At 48.3% G+C, this 17317-nt stretch overlaps 1 protein-coding gene across 1 annotated transcript in view; it reads right to left on the reverse strand.

Moving 5' to 3' along the window:
- The window catches only part of LOC147106548 (mucin-2-like), a 72720-nt gene that overhangs the window by 17897 nt on the left and 37506 nt on the right, over positions 1-17317 (reverse strand). The window contains exons 14-17 of the mRNA XM_086008477.1: positions 13170-13307; positions 12896-13060; positions 9062-9156; positions 8505-8631 (exon numbers count right to left, since the gene is read on the reverse strand). Of these exons, the coding sequence (XP_085864603.1) occupies positions 8505-8631; positions 9062-9156; positions 12896-13060; positions 13170-13307 (525 nt within the window). The remainder of the gene's footprint in view (positions 1-8504; positions 8632-9061; positions 9157-12895; positions 13061-13169; positions 13308-17317) is intronic.

Below are 17317 nucleotides of genomic sequence, written 5' to 3' on the forward strand. Positions count from 1 at the left end.
GGATTGTTTGTGAATTAGCTCTTCACTGACAGCCTGGGCAGAAAGGGGCTGTCTAGGTTGTCTCCTTCCTTCCTCTTCCTCCTCCTCATGCTCCTGCTCCTCATCTGTTTGCCATAAAGCTGGTGGCAAGGGCTGTCCCCTCATGATGGCGAGGTTGTGCAGCATGCAGCAGTCCACCACGAATCTCGACACCCACTCTGCCGAGTACTGCAGGGCTCCTCCAGAGCGGTCAAGGCAGCGGAAGCGTTGTTTCAGCACGCCAATGGTTACTCTATCACATTTTGTGTGGCAGCATGGCTTTCATTGTATGCATGCTGCTCAAGTGTGTGTTGGTTGTGCACTGGAGTCATGAGCCATGTCGTCAGCGGATAGCCCTTGTTGCCCAATAGCCACCCTTTGATTTGCCGTGGTGGCTCAAATACAGATGGCACAGCGGACTGCCGCTGAACGAAGGCATCATGACTGCTGCCAGGATACTGAGCACTGACCTGCCCGATTCACTGCCTATGGTTGCACACCAGCTGGAGTTTTCATTCCAAAACGTGTGTGATGTCACGGACCAGTTTCCCGCCCGGAAGTCAGCTTAATTAACAGGTTGAGGGGATGCTGGACAAGCGGCCACAGGACCAGGTGGGTGTGAGCCCCGACAGCGGGGGCAATCCCGGGGAGTGGAGGGGGGTCTGATCCTCAATCGGGGGGGGTCTGAACCTGGGAGGGTAGTCTGAACCCCAACCCGGGGGATTGGGTTTGTATGGGTGGGGGAGGGGGCTGATGGTGGGGGAGCTTGGGAGGCCGGGAGGAAGCATTCCTGCCACTCCCACTAGGATTGCTCCCCAAAGCTGTCCTCACCTCGTTGCAGCTGCCGGGAATCCGGAGGCCCGGGAACCCTGGCCGGCCACAGCTAAACCTGCACAGCAGGTTAAATCTGAGGCTTCCAGCCTCATTATAATATTTAATAAGAACATAAGAACATAAGAAATAGGAGCAGGAGTAGGCCAATCTGCCCCTCGAGCCTGCTCCGCCATTCAATAAGATCATGGCTGATCTGATCCTAACCGCCAATCCACTATCACAGAACCATCTCCTGAATCTAACAGAATTAGACACACGAAATAGGAGCAGGATCAGGCTACACGGCCCCTGGGCCCGCTCCGCTACCCACAGGGACATGACCGATCCGAACCTAGACTCATGTCCAAATTCCTGCCCACTCCCCGTAACCCTTTATTCCCTTTACTTCTAGGAAACTGTCTATTTCTGTTTTAAATTTATGTAATGATGTAGCTTCTACAGCTTTTTGGGGCAGCATATTCCATGGACCTACCACCCTCTGAGTGAAGTAGTTCCTCCTCATCTCAGTTTTGAAAGAGCAGCCCCTTATTCTAAGACTATGCCCCCTAGTTCTAGTTTCACCCATCATCGGGAACATCTTCCCCGCATCCACCCGATCCGACCCCTTCACAATCTTATATGTTTCAATAAGATCGCCTCTCATTCTTCTGAACTCCAATGAGTAGAGTCCCAATCTACTCAACCTCTCCTCATATGTCCATCCCCTCATCCCCGGGATTAACCAAGTGAACCTTCTTTGTACTGACTCAAGAGCAAGTATGTCCTTTCTTAAGTATGGACACCAAAACTGTACGCAGTATTCCAGGTGCGGCCTCATCAATACCTTGTACAACTGAAGCAATACCTCCCTATTTTTATATTCTATCCCCCTAGCAATGAAAGCCAACATTCCATTGGCCTTCTTAATCACTTGCTGCACCTGCATACTAACCTTTTGAGTTTCGTGCACCAGGGCCCCCAGATCCCTTTGTACTTCAGTACTTTCCAGTTTCTTGCCATTAAGATAATAACTTGCTCTACGATTTTTCCTGCCAAAGTGCATAACCTCACACTTTCCAGTATTGTATTCCATCTGCCAAATCTCTGCCCACTTACTTAGCCTGTCGATGTCCCCTTGCAGGTTTTTTATGTCCTCCTCACTCACTACTTTCCCTCCCATCTTAGTATCATCTGCAAACTTTGATATGTTACACTCGGTCCCCTCCTCCAAATCGTTAATATAGATTGTAAAGAGTTGGGGACCCAGCACCGACCCCTGCGGAACACCACTAGTTACTGATTGCCAGTCTGAGAATGAACCATTTATCCCAACTCTCTGCCTTCTGTTAGATAGCCAATCCTCTATCCATGCCAGAATATTACCCCCAATCCCGTGATTTTTTATCTTAAGCAATAATCTTTTGTGTGGCACCTTGTCAAATGCCTTTTGGAAGTCTAAATACACTACGTCCACTGGTTCCCCTTTATCCACCCTATACATTACTTCCTCAAAGAACTCCAGCAAATTTGTCAAACATGACTTCCCCTTCATAAAACCATGCTGACTTTGTCCTATTAAATTATGATTATCCAAATGTCCTGTTACTGTCTCCTTAATAATGGACTCCAAAATTTTACCTACCACAGATGTTAGGCTAACCGGTCTATAGTTTCCAGCCTTCTGTCTACTGCCCTTTTTAAATAAGGGTGTTACATTAGCAGTTTTCCAGTCTGCCGGGACCTTTGCCGAGTCCAGGGAGTTTTGGAAAATTATTACCAATGCATCCACAATCCCTACCGCCACTTCCCTCAAGACCCTAGGATGTAAGCCATCAGGTCCAGGTGATTTATCCGCCTTGAGTCCCATTATTTTACCGAGTACCACTTCCTTAGTGATTTTGATCGTGTTTAGCTCCTCCCCCCCCCTTTAGCCCCCTGTTTGTCCAGTGTTGGGATATTCTTAGTGTCTTCTACTGTAAAGACTGATGTAAAATATTCATTCAGTGTTTTTGCCATCTCCATATTTCCCACCATTAATTTCCCGGTCTCATCCTCTAAGGGACCAACATTTACTTTAGCCACCCTTTTTCTTTTTATCTAACTATAAAAACTCTTACTATCTGTTTTTATATTTTTTGCTAATTTACTTTCATAATCTATCTTCCCTTTCTTAATCAATCTTTTTGTTATTTTTTGCTGGTGTTAACGGTGTTAACGGAGGCGGGTTGGCTGCCCGCCCTCGTCCCGCCTCCGTTAACACCGAAAGTTGGAGGTGGGTTGGGGTCGGGATTCAGGTTTTTAACACTTTAACCTCCCACCTGACCTCAACCACATGCCCCCCCCCCACCCCTGTTTTTTGGGGGTTAAAATGCCCCCCATGTGCCAGCTACTAACATACTGTGCCACTAGGCGCAGGCCATTAACATTTGCTGCCACTCACAAGAACAACAGCTTGCATTAACATAGCTCCTTTAATGAAAAAATGTCCTAAGACACTTCACAAATAGGTGACAGAAATGGACATTGAGCCAGGAAGTGACTGATTAAGGAGGGGTGGTAGAAAACATGTTCATAGAAATTAGTTTTGGGAAGGATTTTAAAGGTGGAAACAGGTTAGGGAGAGATGAAGACCAACACATACCAAGAGGAGGGGGAGGAAGGGTGACACAGAAAGCTGGAGTCCGGGGAATGGACTGTTCCGAGGGAACATAAGGCTGGAGGTGATTGCACAGGTCGGGTGTGGCAAGGCCATGGAGGGATTTAAAAATGAGGATTAGGATTTTAAATGTAATACTTTTGGGGATGGGGTGCCAATATAAGTCAATGAAGACGGGACTGAGGAGCAAGTGGGACAGGATAAGTGCTGCCGGTTTGATCAAATTTGAGTTCATGGAGTGGAGGATGGTAGGCCAGCTAGAAGAGTATTAGGCCTAGAAATTCAGTATCACTACGTTTGGGGCGCTACAGTCGAGCGTGCGTTAAATTTAGCGCCCGGCGCAAATTATCGCCACCTTCAGCGAAATTGAGTTGCTTCGCCCCAAAGGTTATTGCTGCGCTAAAGCAGGCGCTGCATGACTATCCTAAGGCGCTAAGCCGGAGAGGCGAGGCGCTACCACCGAGGGCGGGCGCAGCGCAGGTTCGGCCAGTTAGCGATTGCAGGCAGACACGCTGGAGCTGGTCACCTCTTAAAGGGGGAGGGTCAATTTGGCTTGCAGCCACGCCCTGCACATTGGAGCCCTGATTCTCGGCCTGGACAGACCTGCTGCGACATTATAACGCCTATGACCATGGAGAGGGCCAGGGAGCGAGCGCAGCGGTTCAGTGAGGGGGCCCTGAAGGTTCTGGTTGGCGCAGTGGAGCGCAGGCGACCTATCCTGTTTCCGGACAGTGGCAGGAGGCCGCTGCCCAACGAATATCGAAAAACTTGGAGGGAGGTGGCACAAAGAGTGACCTCTAGCAGCATGGTACCTAGGACCCCAACGCAATGCAGGAAGAAGTTCAACGACCTCACTCGGGTTGTCAGGGTGAGTACCCTTTCCAGTATCCTCTTCATCCCTGCATGTGCACCTAAATTTATGGCCAAAGGGTCCTGAAAGCCCCAATGCCCAGCCCTCATCCAACACCTATGGGCCTCTCATGAAACTCACATGCACATTCACCACTTTACTCACTGTAAGGGCTATTCCACCATGGGAGGCAGTGCAGCCAAGATCAGGGCTTGACATTGTAAGGGCTATTCCACCATGGGAGGCAGTGCAGCCAAGATCAGGACTTCACACTGTACTGAGAGCCCGTCCTTTCTCTTGCAGGGCAAGCTGGCCCACAATAGGAGGCAGCAGCAATGGACCGGGGGAGGCCGTCCTGAACTTAAAGACCTCAGCGATCTGGAGCAGTGAGTGGAACGGATTACGGCAGGCCGGATGATTGGCCCCGTCGCCACTGGAGATGCCGACCCCGTTCTGGACAGCAGTGGTAAGGTCATCACCTTTTTGACCTCTCGCCTTCCACTTGTGCCTCACGCCAGCATCCTTTGCCACTATCGAACCAATGCAGTGCATTGCAGCACTCATGCCTCCATCGCTGCCGCCCTCTCCTCACTCTAAAGCAACTCTTGGACTTCCCTGCTTTCAGATGCTGATTCACCAGGTGAGGAGGCGGGCCCTCAAGCTGCCACTGTGAGTGATTCTGAAGGCGAGGAGGAGGAAGTGGAAGCCGGACCATCAGTGCCACCCTCAGCCGAGGCAGCCCAAGGCCATAATGGGGACACGTCTTCCCTGGAGGGGAGCAGGGGGGAAGGTTCTGAGGAGGGTGAAGCTCCGGGGCCCAGCGGGCTGCAGCAACGCGGGGGGGGTTAGGGAAGCTCGGTGGCCTTCTCCCCGGAGGGAGAGTCTGGCCTCCAGTCCTGCTACAGCGAGCGCAGAGGAGATGCGGCTCCTCACTGAAATGGGCGCCCAGGCGGAGCACAGGCAGACTGAGCTCATGGCTGCAGTGGCAAGGATGCCTGACTCCATAGAGTCACTGGCAAGGAGTGTACAGGAATTCGGGGCAGCACAGGCAAGGAGTCTGCAGGACTTCGGTGCAGCACAGGTAATGAGTCTGCAGGACTTCGGTGCAGCACAGGTAATGAGTCTGCAGGACTTCGGTGCAGCACAGGTAATGAGTCTGCAGGACTTCGATGCAGCACTGGCAAGGAGTCTGCAGGACTTCGGTGCAGCACTGGCAAGGAGTCTGCAGGACTTCGGTGCAGCACTGGCAAGGAGTCTTCAGGGCTTCGGTGCAGCACAGGCAGCACAGGCGGCTTCCACACAAGTGCTTAGTGGTGCCATGCAGTCAGTGGCTGGTCTGATGCAGATACAGGTTAGGGCCACACGAGCACTGACTGTTGCCACCCTCGCTGGATCGGGCAGGATTCACCGGGGCCCTCGCCGCACTGCAGCAGGCCAGCAGTCTGTGCTTCAGCAGATTGCTGCGCATGCTTCAGTGCTGCCCCGTGCGAGTGCCAGTGTGTCGTCCGACCAGGGAGTGCCTGTGCTCTGTCAGGATGGCAGCATTCCTGCTGCCAACACTGTCACTCCTCCACTGCAGCTGTCACCACCCTTAGGACAGACTGCTGCCGCCCAAGCAGAGTTGGAGCAGTCAGCAGCCGGGCCCGCCAGGCCCAGAGCTAGTCCAGGCCGTCCCCCAAGGGCATCTGCCGACTCACTATCTGACACTCAGCAGCCTTCCCCCAGCCTTGCTGCAGCCACTGGGGTCCCATTGCGGAGGAGCTGCAGGGTGGGAAGGGGCCAATCTCGCAAGCGAGGCAGATCACCCTCGCAGGCCAAAAAGTAGGAGGTGTGGCAAAATGTTGTGATTTTTTTTTGTGAAGGCCGAGGATCATGGTCATTTTTGGTTAACTCTTTTGTTCATTGTCTGCAGGTTGTTCGAGCCAGTTATGTGTCTGACTCTTTTTTGGGGGGTTTCTCTGTATTTGCTTGTCATGCGGGAAGGGCACAGAGTTTGTTAAATAAATAATTGTCTTTATTCAGATTGTGCATGTTTGCACTTTGAACTATTTGTTGCCTTGACCGACTCAGGGTTTGCGGACCGGTTCCATTCATGTTCTTTCAATGGCACAAGCCATTCCCTCAGAGGGGGCCTAGAATCGACTTGCAATAAGCCGCTGACGGACGGCCCTTGCACTTTGTGCCTCCCTCCCATCTTGGTGCTCCTCCTCCTCCTCCTCCTCCTCCTCTGGTGGTCCTCCAATGTCTGCTGGCAGTGGCTGAGTCCTGAGGATAGCCAGGTTGTGCAGCATGCAGCACACTACAACGAAATGGGAGACTCGCTCAGGCGAGTACTGAAGGGCTCCCCCAGAATGGTCCAGACAGCGGAACCGTTGCTTTAGCACGCCGATTGTGTGCTCAATGATGTTCCTGGTCACTTGATGGCTGTCATTGTATCGCTCTTCAGCAGGGGTGCTGGGCGCACCGAGTGGGGTCATCAGCCAAGTGCACAAAGGATAGCCTTTGTCCCCGAGAAGCCAGCCTCCTGGGTGAGCCGGGGCTTCGAAAAGGTCTGCCACAGAAGTCTGGCACAGGATGAAGGTGTCGTGGCTGCTGCCTAGAAAGCGGGCACTGACAGCTAGTATCAGCTGTCTGTGGTCACACACCAACTGCACGTTCAACGAATGGAACCCCTTCCGGTTGCGGTAATCCTCGGCATTCTCTAGAGGCGCCCGCAAAGCCACATGCGTGCAGTCAATGGCGCCCTGGACCATGGGGAAGCCCGCTATTCTTGCAAATCCCATTGCGCGCTCCTGCTGCTTGTCCAGGGTCATGGGGTAGGAAATGTACTGATGTCTCCTTTTGAAGAGGGCATTCATGACTTGGCGGATGCAGCAATGCACCGCGAACTGGGAGACATTGGCAATGTCCCCAGCAGCGGATTGGAAGGAGCCGGTGGCATAGAAGTTGAGAGCCACTGTCACCTTCACTGCCACCGACAGAGACGTCCTGCTCCTCAGCTGAGGCTGCAGATCTGTCTGAAGCAGGTGGCAGAGCTCAGTGACCACCTCCCTTCTGAATCGAAGCCTCCGAATACACTGCTCCTCAGACATGTTGAGGTATGAGAACTGCTGGCGGTGTAAGGCCTCCTGTGCCGATGCCTGTTAGCCCTCCTCCGTCTGGCCATGATTGGCACTCTCTCTCGGCATCTCTGAGCCCTCTCAATGCAATGGAGAAACCCAACGGTTCCACTCATTGCAGCCCCCATTACATGTGGCCACTCAAGGCTATGGCACTGAAAAATCAATCCAACTGCAAAGCTCTGGGCTGAAGCCAGAAGTACCTGTGCGAGCGCTGAGTCAATGCAGAAAGCTCTCTCCCTTTGTCTCTCTGCAAGTCTCTCTCTCTCTCACACAGAAGGAGCGGTCCAAAAATGGCTACCACTAAGAAGCCAGGAAGAGCCCCCTTTAAATAGCGCCCCCCCAGCCCCACAGCGACTGGGAACCGTTCCAGTCAACCAGTCGCTGGGAGCGCCAGGCGGAAAGAAGGGGGGGCGCCACTGAAGTTCCAGTTCGGGGCGCACTAAGGGCGTTGCACCATGAAATGACGTCAGGATCTGCGCGCGCAGCTGAGCGGGTGTTGCGGTTTTGCGCCGCTGCTAAATGTCCGCTCAATTTTGCGAGAGGCGCAGTTCGCGCCACGCCTGGGCGCTAGCCGCTTCGCGACCCACTTATTGCCCTCTTAAGGCGCTAGCCGTTGGCGCTAAAAACTGAATTTCTCCCTCTTAGAGTCATCTATAGGCATCAGGGGCTGAGGTAGGTGGAGGTGAGCATTGTTGTGGGGCTGGAAGAATGTGGTTTGGCGATGGATAAGATGTGGGGTTCAAGGTTCTGTGTAGGGTTGACAGGGTACCAAGGTTGAGGACCGTCTAGTTCAGCCTTAGATAGCAGTAAGGGAAGGGGTGAAGTCAGTGGCAAGGGAATGCCCGTTACATTATATCAGTGCAGGCAAAGCACGAAAAGTAGAGCTACCTCATGATTACCTTTTGTTGCCTCATGGTGGATTTTTCTAGGTATATAAGAATATGAAGCTGCAGTAAATGGGGAAGGGCAAATGTTTTGCAGTTACTGCTACAAATCTGACAGGTATTGTACTCGATGTGGAGGTGATTAATATAGTTATACTTACAGCATACTTTAGCTCTCCAGTTGGAAATGGTGATGCCTTTGGCTGCACAAGCCTGAACATATGAGGAGAGGGCAGCACACATGCAGTCCTCACTCTTTTCACAGTTACAGCTGTCATATTTACATTGCTGCAAAATAAAGCTTTGTGTTATCTCACACTTAAGGTGAAAAGTTTTAAACAAAGATTGAACTCAGAAATAATCCTTCAAATGGAAACACTCAATACAGAACAGAATATGCAAACAAAACCTTGGCCGCGAAATTCGGCTGCTTTGCGCCTGCGGTTAGCGCCTCCATGGGGCGCTAACGGGGTGCAAATGGGTTTTCGCCCGGGCGCGGCGATATTAGCGCCCTGCGCTAAATTGGGCCGGGTTTTTGCGAAGGTGCTAAAAGTTAACACCCTGCTCCTGTAGGTACCGCCTAATTTTGCAACATTTTTCAATGGATTTTGCCGGGCGCTAACTTTTCAAAAAAGTCGCTACTGAACTTGGTGCAATCAATACAAGCAGTTTTTATAATAATAAATATCAGATACAATGACACAGCAACTGTTTGTACCTCATAGTAGAGATTGGGGTTGATCTGCGAATGGCACAGAGCAAATGAAGAGTTGTCAGCTATTAGCAGGGCGCACCAATGCTTAGCATACTTTTCTATAAAAAGAAAGGAGAAATTAAAGGGTTGTTTTGTAAAAAATAACTTTTTGCAACTGATTCATTTGTTGCAGAAATAACATTTTCTTAAACTGCTCTTTAAACATTATGGGGCAGAAATTCCACAGGGTTTCCATTGGTCTCCAACTGTATCTCTGTCGGGACACCAGCAGAACTGCTGTGGAGTTTCAGCCCCTGTGCTACTAGGTGTAAAACTTCTATATATAATACAGAACAACACATTGAGGTCAATTTTCACCTTGGGCTTTGTTGTGGCATGAATTGGATGCTGCGTATTGGCAGGCATCTGACTGTGTGCATACTGACCTTGCATATAATTCCAGGGCCTCAACTATGGATCACATTGTGACATCTCAGACTTACATCAAGCCACTTCTGAGGCTACCTATTGGCTCATCAACCTGGACTTAGTTTTTTCAACGTTGCTAATTACCTCTTTTGCTATACCATGCCTATGATGTGCTCATTGATGGCTCTCTATGATACATGCACCTTTTTTATACTTGACAAATGTATGTAGCTGCCATATAGATATCGTATGCCAGGACTGCAGACAGTAGCCTTAGACTCCAAAGAGACAACCTTGCAATTTTCTTTCTGGGTCAAATTATGGGGGCATGGTACAGGTATATTGTTTTAAAATAAAGGCACCTTAACTGCCGCTGGTGAAGCAGGTATGATCCTGTGAAAATGGTGATGGTGAAGTGGAAGACCTTGTGGTGATGTGTGCAGAGCATCTAGGTCTACATGTGTGCAATCACTGATGCCCTGAACTTTTGAGAAATGCTGCCCTTTGGGGGAAAAAGCCCATAGCACTGTTCTGCTGTTGCTGGTTGTCCATGGGGAAAGTGATGACGTCACCTGCTCTGGAAAACAACGTCAAGCACCTGCTTAATACACCTGGGGACTGCAGATTAACTCATATTACTAATGTTGCCTGTGGCGGCATGAGAAAAATAATTCAGGACCGAAGGGTATAAGAATAAGCCATTTGCTGTAAATATTGCTGTAACTTGACCAAAACTGAAAAAAAACTTGACCACATTTTGATATATCAGCATGCTTCGGGAAGTTGAAGTGTTCCTGTGAGAACTTTTGTACGAAAACCATTGATAGATAAAAAAGACCTTAGACAGGAACAGAACTTTGCTAAATGAATTGTTACGGCTGTAAGCTGTGAAAGGCTGCAAGCTGCCTTTTACTAAGATAAGGAAAGTATGCTTTGAGAGTCCTGTGGGAACAGACTATTGAACTGTGGAAACATCTTCAGACTTTGGAATGTAACCTTGAAGGCCCATGAATGCCTAACGGACTAGTGATGAGAGGGTCTGAGAAACAATTAATGACCATTATGTCATATAGTTAGCGACACATACCCAGTGGGAGGGTTGCTATGTCTTGGGGTATAAAAGATGCTGTAGATTGACCACTCACTGCTGCAGCCGGGCAACTTGGTCTGTTGCCAGAAATCATGCGTGTAGTCACTGCTGAATTGACCACTCGCTGGTATTAGTACGTATGTGGTTTTGTTTTGCTTAAGCTTAAAGTAAAGGGATAGCTCTGTCTATGCTGAGGTATAATTGGGAATATTGGCCCAGAAATTCAGGTCTCCACGGGTGAGTACGCACGGGGTACTCACCCGTAGGCCCAATGGAAGTGCCGGTTTCGTGCATGCACTGCGCATGCAGTGGCTCTCCATGGCCCACGTGATCCCAGGGGACGCATCGAACTAACTGCGCCCCTGGGATATGCAAGAACTCCGCGCCAGCAGTTGGAGGAGGCCCAGGATCGCAATTCCACGGGGGCTCACAGCTCAACGGCCGACGCGCAAGGTAAGTGCAGGTCGGGGGCTTGCACCCGCGGGAAGCCCCCAACCCGAATTTCTGGGCCAATATTATACATTACAAGACTATCAGATTACTTGTAATCTCTTGCTGATTTTTAAGTAAAAGAAGTTTTCACAGATTCACTGGGTTTTGTGTTGTCTGTTCGACGGGTCTGAACTTTGGAAACTGTTTGACAGGGCGAGGGGCGATTTCCGCACATCTTACAAGTGAACTTGACAGGCATTTGCTAGTGCAGTGCTTGCTCTGGAGCTTGGCTACAAATCAGCTTGCAACTTGCAACACAGTCTCCGTCACAGGTTCCTTGGTAGACCATCGCCTCCGCATACATTGCTTCTTAGTTAAATTAAAGTAAGCCTGCCATTTATATATGTATGTGATTGGCAAATTAATGGCAGGTAGCAGTCGTCATCCTATGATGCAATCTGAATTATTTCATCACCTCCTTTTTCCTTCAAATAGTTTAGATATTGACAACATCCAGGCTTGGGCTGATAAGTGGTAAGTAACATTCGCGCCACACAAGTGCCAGACAATAACCATCTCCAACAAGAGAGAGTCGAACTACCTCCCCTTGTCATTCAATGACATTACCATCGCCAAATCCCCCACCATCAACATCCTGGGGGTCGCTATTAACCAGAGACTCAACTGGTCAAAGGCTGAGTATTCTTCAGCGAGTGGCTCACCTTCTGACTCTCCAAAGCCTTTCCACCACCTACAAGGCACAAGTCAGGAGTGTGATGGAACACTTTGTACCCTGCCTGGATGCGTGCAGCTGCAACAGCACTCAAGAAGCGCGACAACATCCAGGACAAAGCAGCCTGCTTGATTGGCAGCCCATTCATCACCTCAAACATCTACTCCCCCCACCACCAGCGTACCGTGGCTGCATTGTATACTATCTACAGGATGCAGTGCAGCAACTCGCCAAGGCTTCTCCAATAGCACCTCCCAAACCCACACCCCCACCACCTAGAAGGACAAAGGCAGCAGGTGCATGGGAACATCATCACCTCCAAGTTCTCCTGCAAGACACACACCATCACGACTTGGACATATCGCCATTCCTTCATTATCGCTGGGTCAAAATCCTAGAACTCCCTACCTAACTGCACTGTGGGAGTGCCTTTGCCACATGGACTGTAGCGGTTCAAGAAGAAGGCTCACTTTCACCTTCTCAGGGGCAACTAGGGATGCGTAATGAATGCTGACATTGCTAGCAAAGCCGCTATCCCGAGAATGAAAAAAAACAAAAGAATTCTTAAGGGAACATTCATTGTCCCAAAGAATTTGATGGCAGCAAAATGGGGGGAAACAAAATGTGCCCAAACCCAGACCCCAAAACACACAGCACATATCCCCCCCAAAATTTCAATGACACCTGAAGGTTGCAGGCTGTATCTTTAAAAACTTTGTATTCAAAGGTACATCCCAGAAACCCAATTTAAATAGGCAACATTAAGAAGTCTGTACTTCCTACGTAAACCCAGAAAATAGTGTTGATGTCTAAATGATGTCATTTCTGTTACATTATATTACAGTGAATCTCTTGCCTATTGCTGATGGAAGCTTCCTATGCCAGGCATACATCTTATCAAAAATACACATCATGCACATTGAGGGCCTTGATATTCTCACCATATTTCCCCTCCATAATCCTCCATTATGCCTATTTATGGGGCTTTACAGAGATGAAAATTAGAACCATTGTATGATATTGGATAAAATCATTCATGTATTATTTCGTAATGTACTTTGCAATACAGGATCTGACATTATTTTATTTATTTGTCCTGGTGACTCTTCTTCAATTCCATTATGCTATGATTCGAACCTTTAGGCTCATCACTGAAAAGCAGTTGTAGACTTACCATTTTCGATACTGAGGGTGCAAGGATTTTCATGAATATCTTTTCTGTCTGGGCAGCTAGCTTTGGTCTTCCAGGTATTTGCAAAGGCAGCAGATGTTCCTTCCACAAGACCACTGACTGTTTTAAACTCATCATTAAGTACATTGTTGAAGTTTCCACAAAGACCTAAATAAACACAAACAAATTGTACAGTGTTTAATTATCACTGAGAACAATGAAGCATTTATGACTATTACAATGGCTGGATAGTGAAGGTAACTAGGTTGTTATTTACCACACATCCGGCTCTTGAAGACAGGATCCAGAGTTATGTAGAGTTGCATTATAGGCACTAACTGTACCTGGAGCTGCAGCCCAAAAGTAGTGTGGAAGATAACATGGAAATTTGAGGGCTTGAATATCGTGACATTGGCTGTGCAAACAGGAGGGAAAGTCAGGGTTTTATTGAACTGATGAAAAGATGCGATCAGAAGTCAATATTTTAAAACATTCTATGAATTGCTTGGATTCTATATTTACTTTAAAAATCATTATAAAACAGTAATTAGGTCCACAAACTTCTCGTCATATTTTGAGTGAAACTTTAAATGTCAACATTGAGAATGGGAACAATGAGTATTGCTATTTATAATAGAAAACGTTATCTCAACATGTCAATTTATCGCCATCACGGTGTGTTGATGGTCCAATCAAATTCTCAAATTGCTTTTTGAAAACATTTTCAGAAATTTGTTTCTCAGTAATTGATATTTCTAATGTCCAAAATAAGGTTTAAATATAATTTAAAAATCCCCCAAATTATACATTTCACAATAGCATAGTTAAATTTAACCATTGAATTATCTTTGTATCTTTTAAGATTGTCTCAAAAGTCTGGGCTTAGACTGTAGGGACTACATTTTTCAGGGGTTCCACTGGCCTCCCTCAGTAACTCCAGTAGAAGACCAGAAGAACTGCCCAAAAAATGGCAGAGACCTAGTTGCACCAGGTTTCCACCATTTCTGGAAGTTTCCTCTTTGTCATGTAATGGGCAGAACCTCCATCTGCCCTTTCCTTTTACAAAGCAAATCACGGCAAAAGGTCAGAGTGGGGGCTGCCTGCACTGGGAATTCCCACTCCTTAGGTTCGGTAGGGACCTGGCGTAGCTTGGCACTGCTGGTGGATCCAGGTTCTGTCCCAAATTCCTCCCTCCCCCGCCCACCACCCCCCCCCCCCAACAGTGGAAATCAAGCTTTCCACCTTCTCCAGCCCCAGCATTTCACCTATGTCAAAACCTTGTACAGTGAGAAAAGCCTATCTCCCTGTCACAGTGCAGATGCCAGTGGGATGCTTTGGCGCAGTTTGCTTCGGCCATAACATACGAACAGGGGTGGGCCATTTAGCCCCTCGAGCTTGTTCCGCCATTCAATGAGATCATGGCTGATCTGTGACCTAACTCCATATACCCCTTTTTGCCCCATATACCTCAATACCTTTGGTTAACAAAAATCTATAAATCTCAGATTTAAAATTAACAATTGACCTAGCATCAATTGCCATTTGCGGAAGAGAGTTCCAAACTTCTACCACCCTTTGTGTGTAGAAGTGTTTCCTAACTGCACTCCTGAAAGGCCGGGCTCTAATTTTTAGACTTTGCCCCCTAGTCCTAGAATCCCCAACCAGCGGAATTAGTTTCTCTCCATCTACCCTATCAGTTCCTCTTAATATCTTGAAAACTTTGAACAAATCATCCTTATACCATCTAAATTCCAGGGAATACAACCCTAGTTTGTGTAATCTCTCCTCGTAATTTAACCCTTGGACTCCAGGTATCATTCTGGTAAATATACGCTGCTCTCCCTCCAAGGCCAATATATCCTTCCTGTGGTGTCAATTTTCTTTCTTCACTCTTTTTTTTCTGTTTCCCCATTCAGGTATCTTCATTTAAAATTTTTAATTTACTGAAATTCCTTTCCAACCCTGTTGACTTCTTACCTCACTATTGCCCTGGTTCCCCAACACCTTCCTCATCCACTCATTTTCTGTCAGGCACCATTCTATTCCTGTTTGTACTGGCTAATTGCTTTCGCTTGAGTTCACCTGACCAAGCCCTATTCCTGGATCTTGTTTCCACTTCTGCTGTAGTTTAATGCTTTGGCTGCTGTGGTTTAATACTTTGGCTGCTTTAGGCCCCCTGGCTGCCCGCTCCTTTCTTTTCACCTACCCGGCTGTTAGTCACCCTAGTCCACTTCCAGAGTTTGCTCCCACATCTTCTTGCCAATCGAGCACCATTCTTGGGTCCCAATCCTGTTTATTTTGTACCAGTTGCCCTACCTGACTTTTGAGTGAAATTCCACCTGCCCCATCAGCTTTGTCAATGATGGATTCTCCTTTCAACTGCTTTAGGCCCTCATCACATGCCAGTTCTGCTTTGCTCTCTTCCTGTCTGCCTTGATATCAGCAACCCTGGCTCCATTCCTGTTTCTGCCCCACTGGCTCAATCCCTCACCTCGTCCTCCATTCAGGCCCCACTCCCATTTCCTGCCTGCCAGACACCCTATACTGCTCCTGGGCTATGCTACCACTGATGACAACACAACAAATATCATATCCTTCAAAGCAAGAACCCTTGCATAACATTCTCTCAACTTCCACTGTAACTCTGACTTGAGAAAAGGCTAGGACCTGAATACTCTGGGTCCCGAACTTAGTTGGGATTCCCTGCTCGATTTTTGTAAGGGACAGAACCTCCTCTCCCCTTTACAAGGCCAATGAGACAGAGAGGGATAGACTAGGGACTCCCTCTGCTGGGAGTGCCGACTTCCCCGCCCCATAAATGACCTAGCGTAAAACTGGAGGTTGGTACACTGAATGAGATTGGGGCTGAAAATTGCTCCCCTCAGCGCCACTCTGTGGCACCATTAAATGGTGCTAAAACACTGGCCGTCGCTCTTTTACCAGCTGGTGGCGGGTCCTGCGGCAGCCACTGTTTTCGTGCTTACCTTTGCGCTGCTGGAAACTGTCAGCGCCAGGCTGGAATAAATGGCGGTGTGGTGACGGCAATCGGCGTGCAATGCCGACTTAACGTCACCAACGCAAACTTCGAGCCTAGCGCTGAATTCCACGCTGGGTCCTAAGCACGGCAGGTTAACCTGGATGCTTGCAAATGCTCGGATGGTAATTGAAGACCTTTGAGAAGACAGAAAATGCTGCAAATACTCAGCAGGTGAGTCAACATCCATGGAGAGAAAAACAGAGTTCACGTCTCAGGTCAAGATGCTGCCTAACCAGCTGAGTATTTCCAGCATTTTATGCTGTAATTTCAGATTGACAGCATCCACTTGCAAAGGGATGGGGAAGACGCAGAAGAAGAGGAAGACAAAGAGGAAGACACAGAAGAGGAGAAAACAGATGGAAGGATGCATCCAAGACAGAACCTTTCTGGCCTGGATATGCAGGATGGAATCATCCGCCTGTGGTCCCAATGTCCAAAACCCCAATTCACCTTTGAACATTAATCCCACACCTTACCTTTCATCTGTTACTGACCATCACAACATTCGCTTGGCCACGATGCAGAAACAAAAGCCACCACAAAGCAAGCTTTTCAATCCACCTTTATACATCTATCCATCCAATGTGACATCAAGAAATCAACTCATCACTCGTATGCATCCTCTTAGTGAGTGTCTTTGCCTATCCTAATGATGTCATGCAGTACTACCCCAGTGGCTGCAGCATGGCTGGTGGAAGGCTGCTGCCTTTCAGTGGGGGACACTGCAAATGGCCTTGCTAGTTGACATTGAGGAGCTGGTGGCTGGGAGTGTCAAATCAATCATCTTTTTCTTCTTCACTCTCCTCTCCCTCTTCTTGGTCACCCACTGGCTGGGCAGGCTGCATTTCTTGGGTGTGTGAAATGAGGAAGGCACAAGGGTGGAGTTGTGGTGACGGGAGGGCAGGAAAGCATGAGGTGCATGCCAGAAGGAGGATAACATATGAGGATACCATCAACTTGTATCCTTTCAGCCCCGCTGCTGGCCAAAGGCTCAGCTATGCCGCTGCCAAAAAGGTGAACAACTGGTCCCAGCACTGATCCCTGTGGAACACCATTTCCCACCTTCTGAGTCACTTATTTAATCTCTACTCTCTGTTTTCTGTTTTGTAGCCAGTTTGCTATCCATGCTGCTACTTGTCCCATGAGTCCACATGCTCTGACCTTAGTTATGAGTCTACTACCTTACCGAAGGCCTTTTGAAAGTTCACGTATATTACATCTACTGCATTACCAATGTCTACTCTTTGTTACTTCTTCAAATAATTCAATAATGTTGGTCAAGCATGAAATTCTTTATTGTATTTTCAGTTTCTAGATGTTTTTCTAATTACATTTCTCAGTAAAGATTTCAATATCTTTCCTGCCACTAGTCTATTGTTCCCTGGATT

Source organism: Somniosus microcephalus, chromosome 15 (assembly GCF_052327205.1).
Source record: "Somniosus microcephalus isolate GS21.2 chromosome 15, FLI_Smic_1.0, whole genome shotgun sequence".
Taxonomy (NCBI): Eukaryota; Metazoa; Chordata; class Chondrichthyes; order Squaliformes; family Somniosidae; genus Somniosus; species Somniosus microcephalus.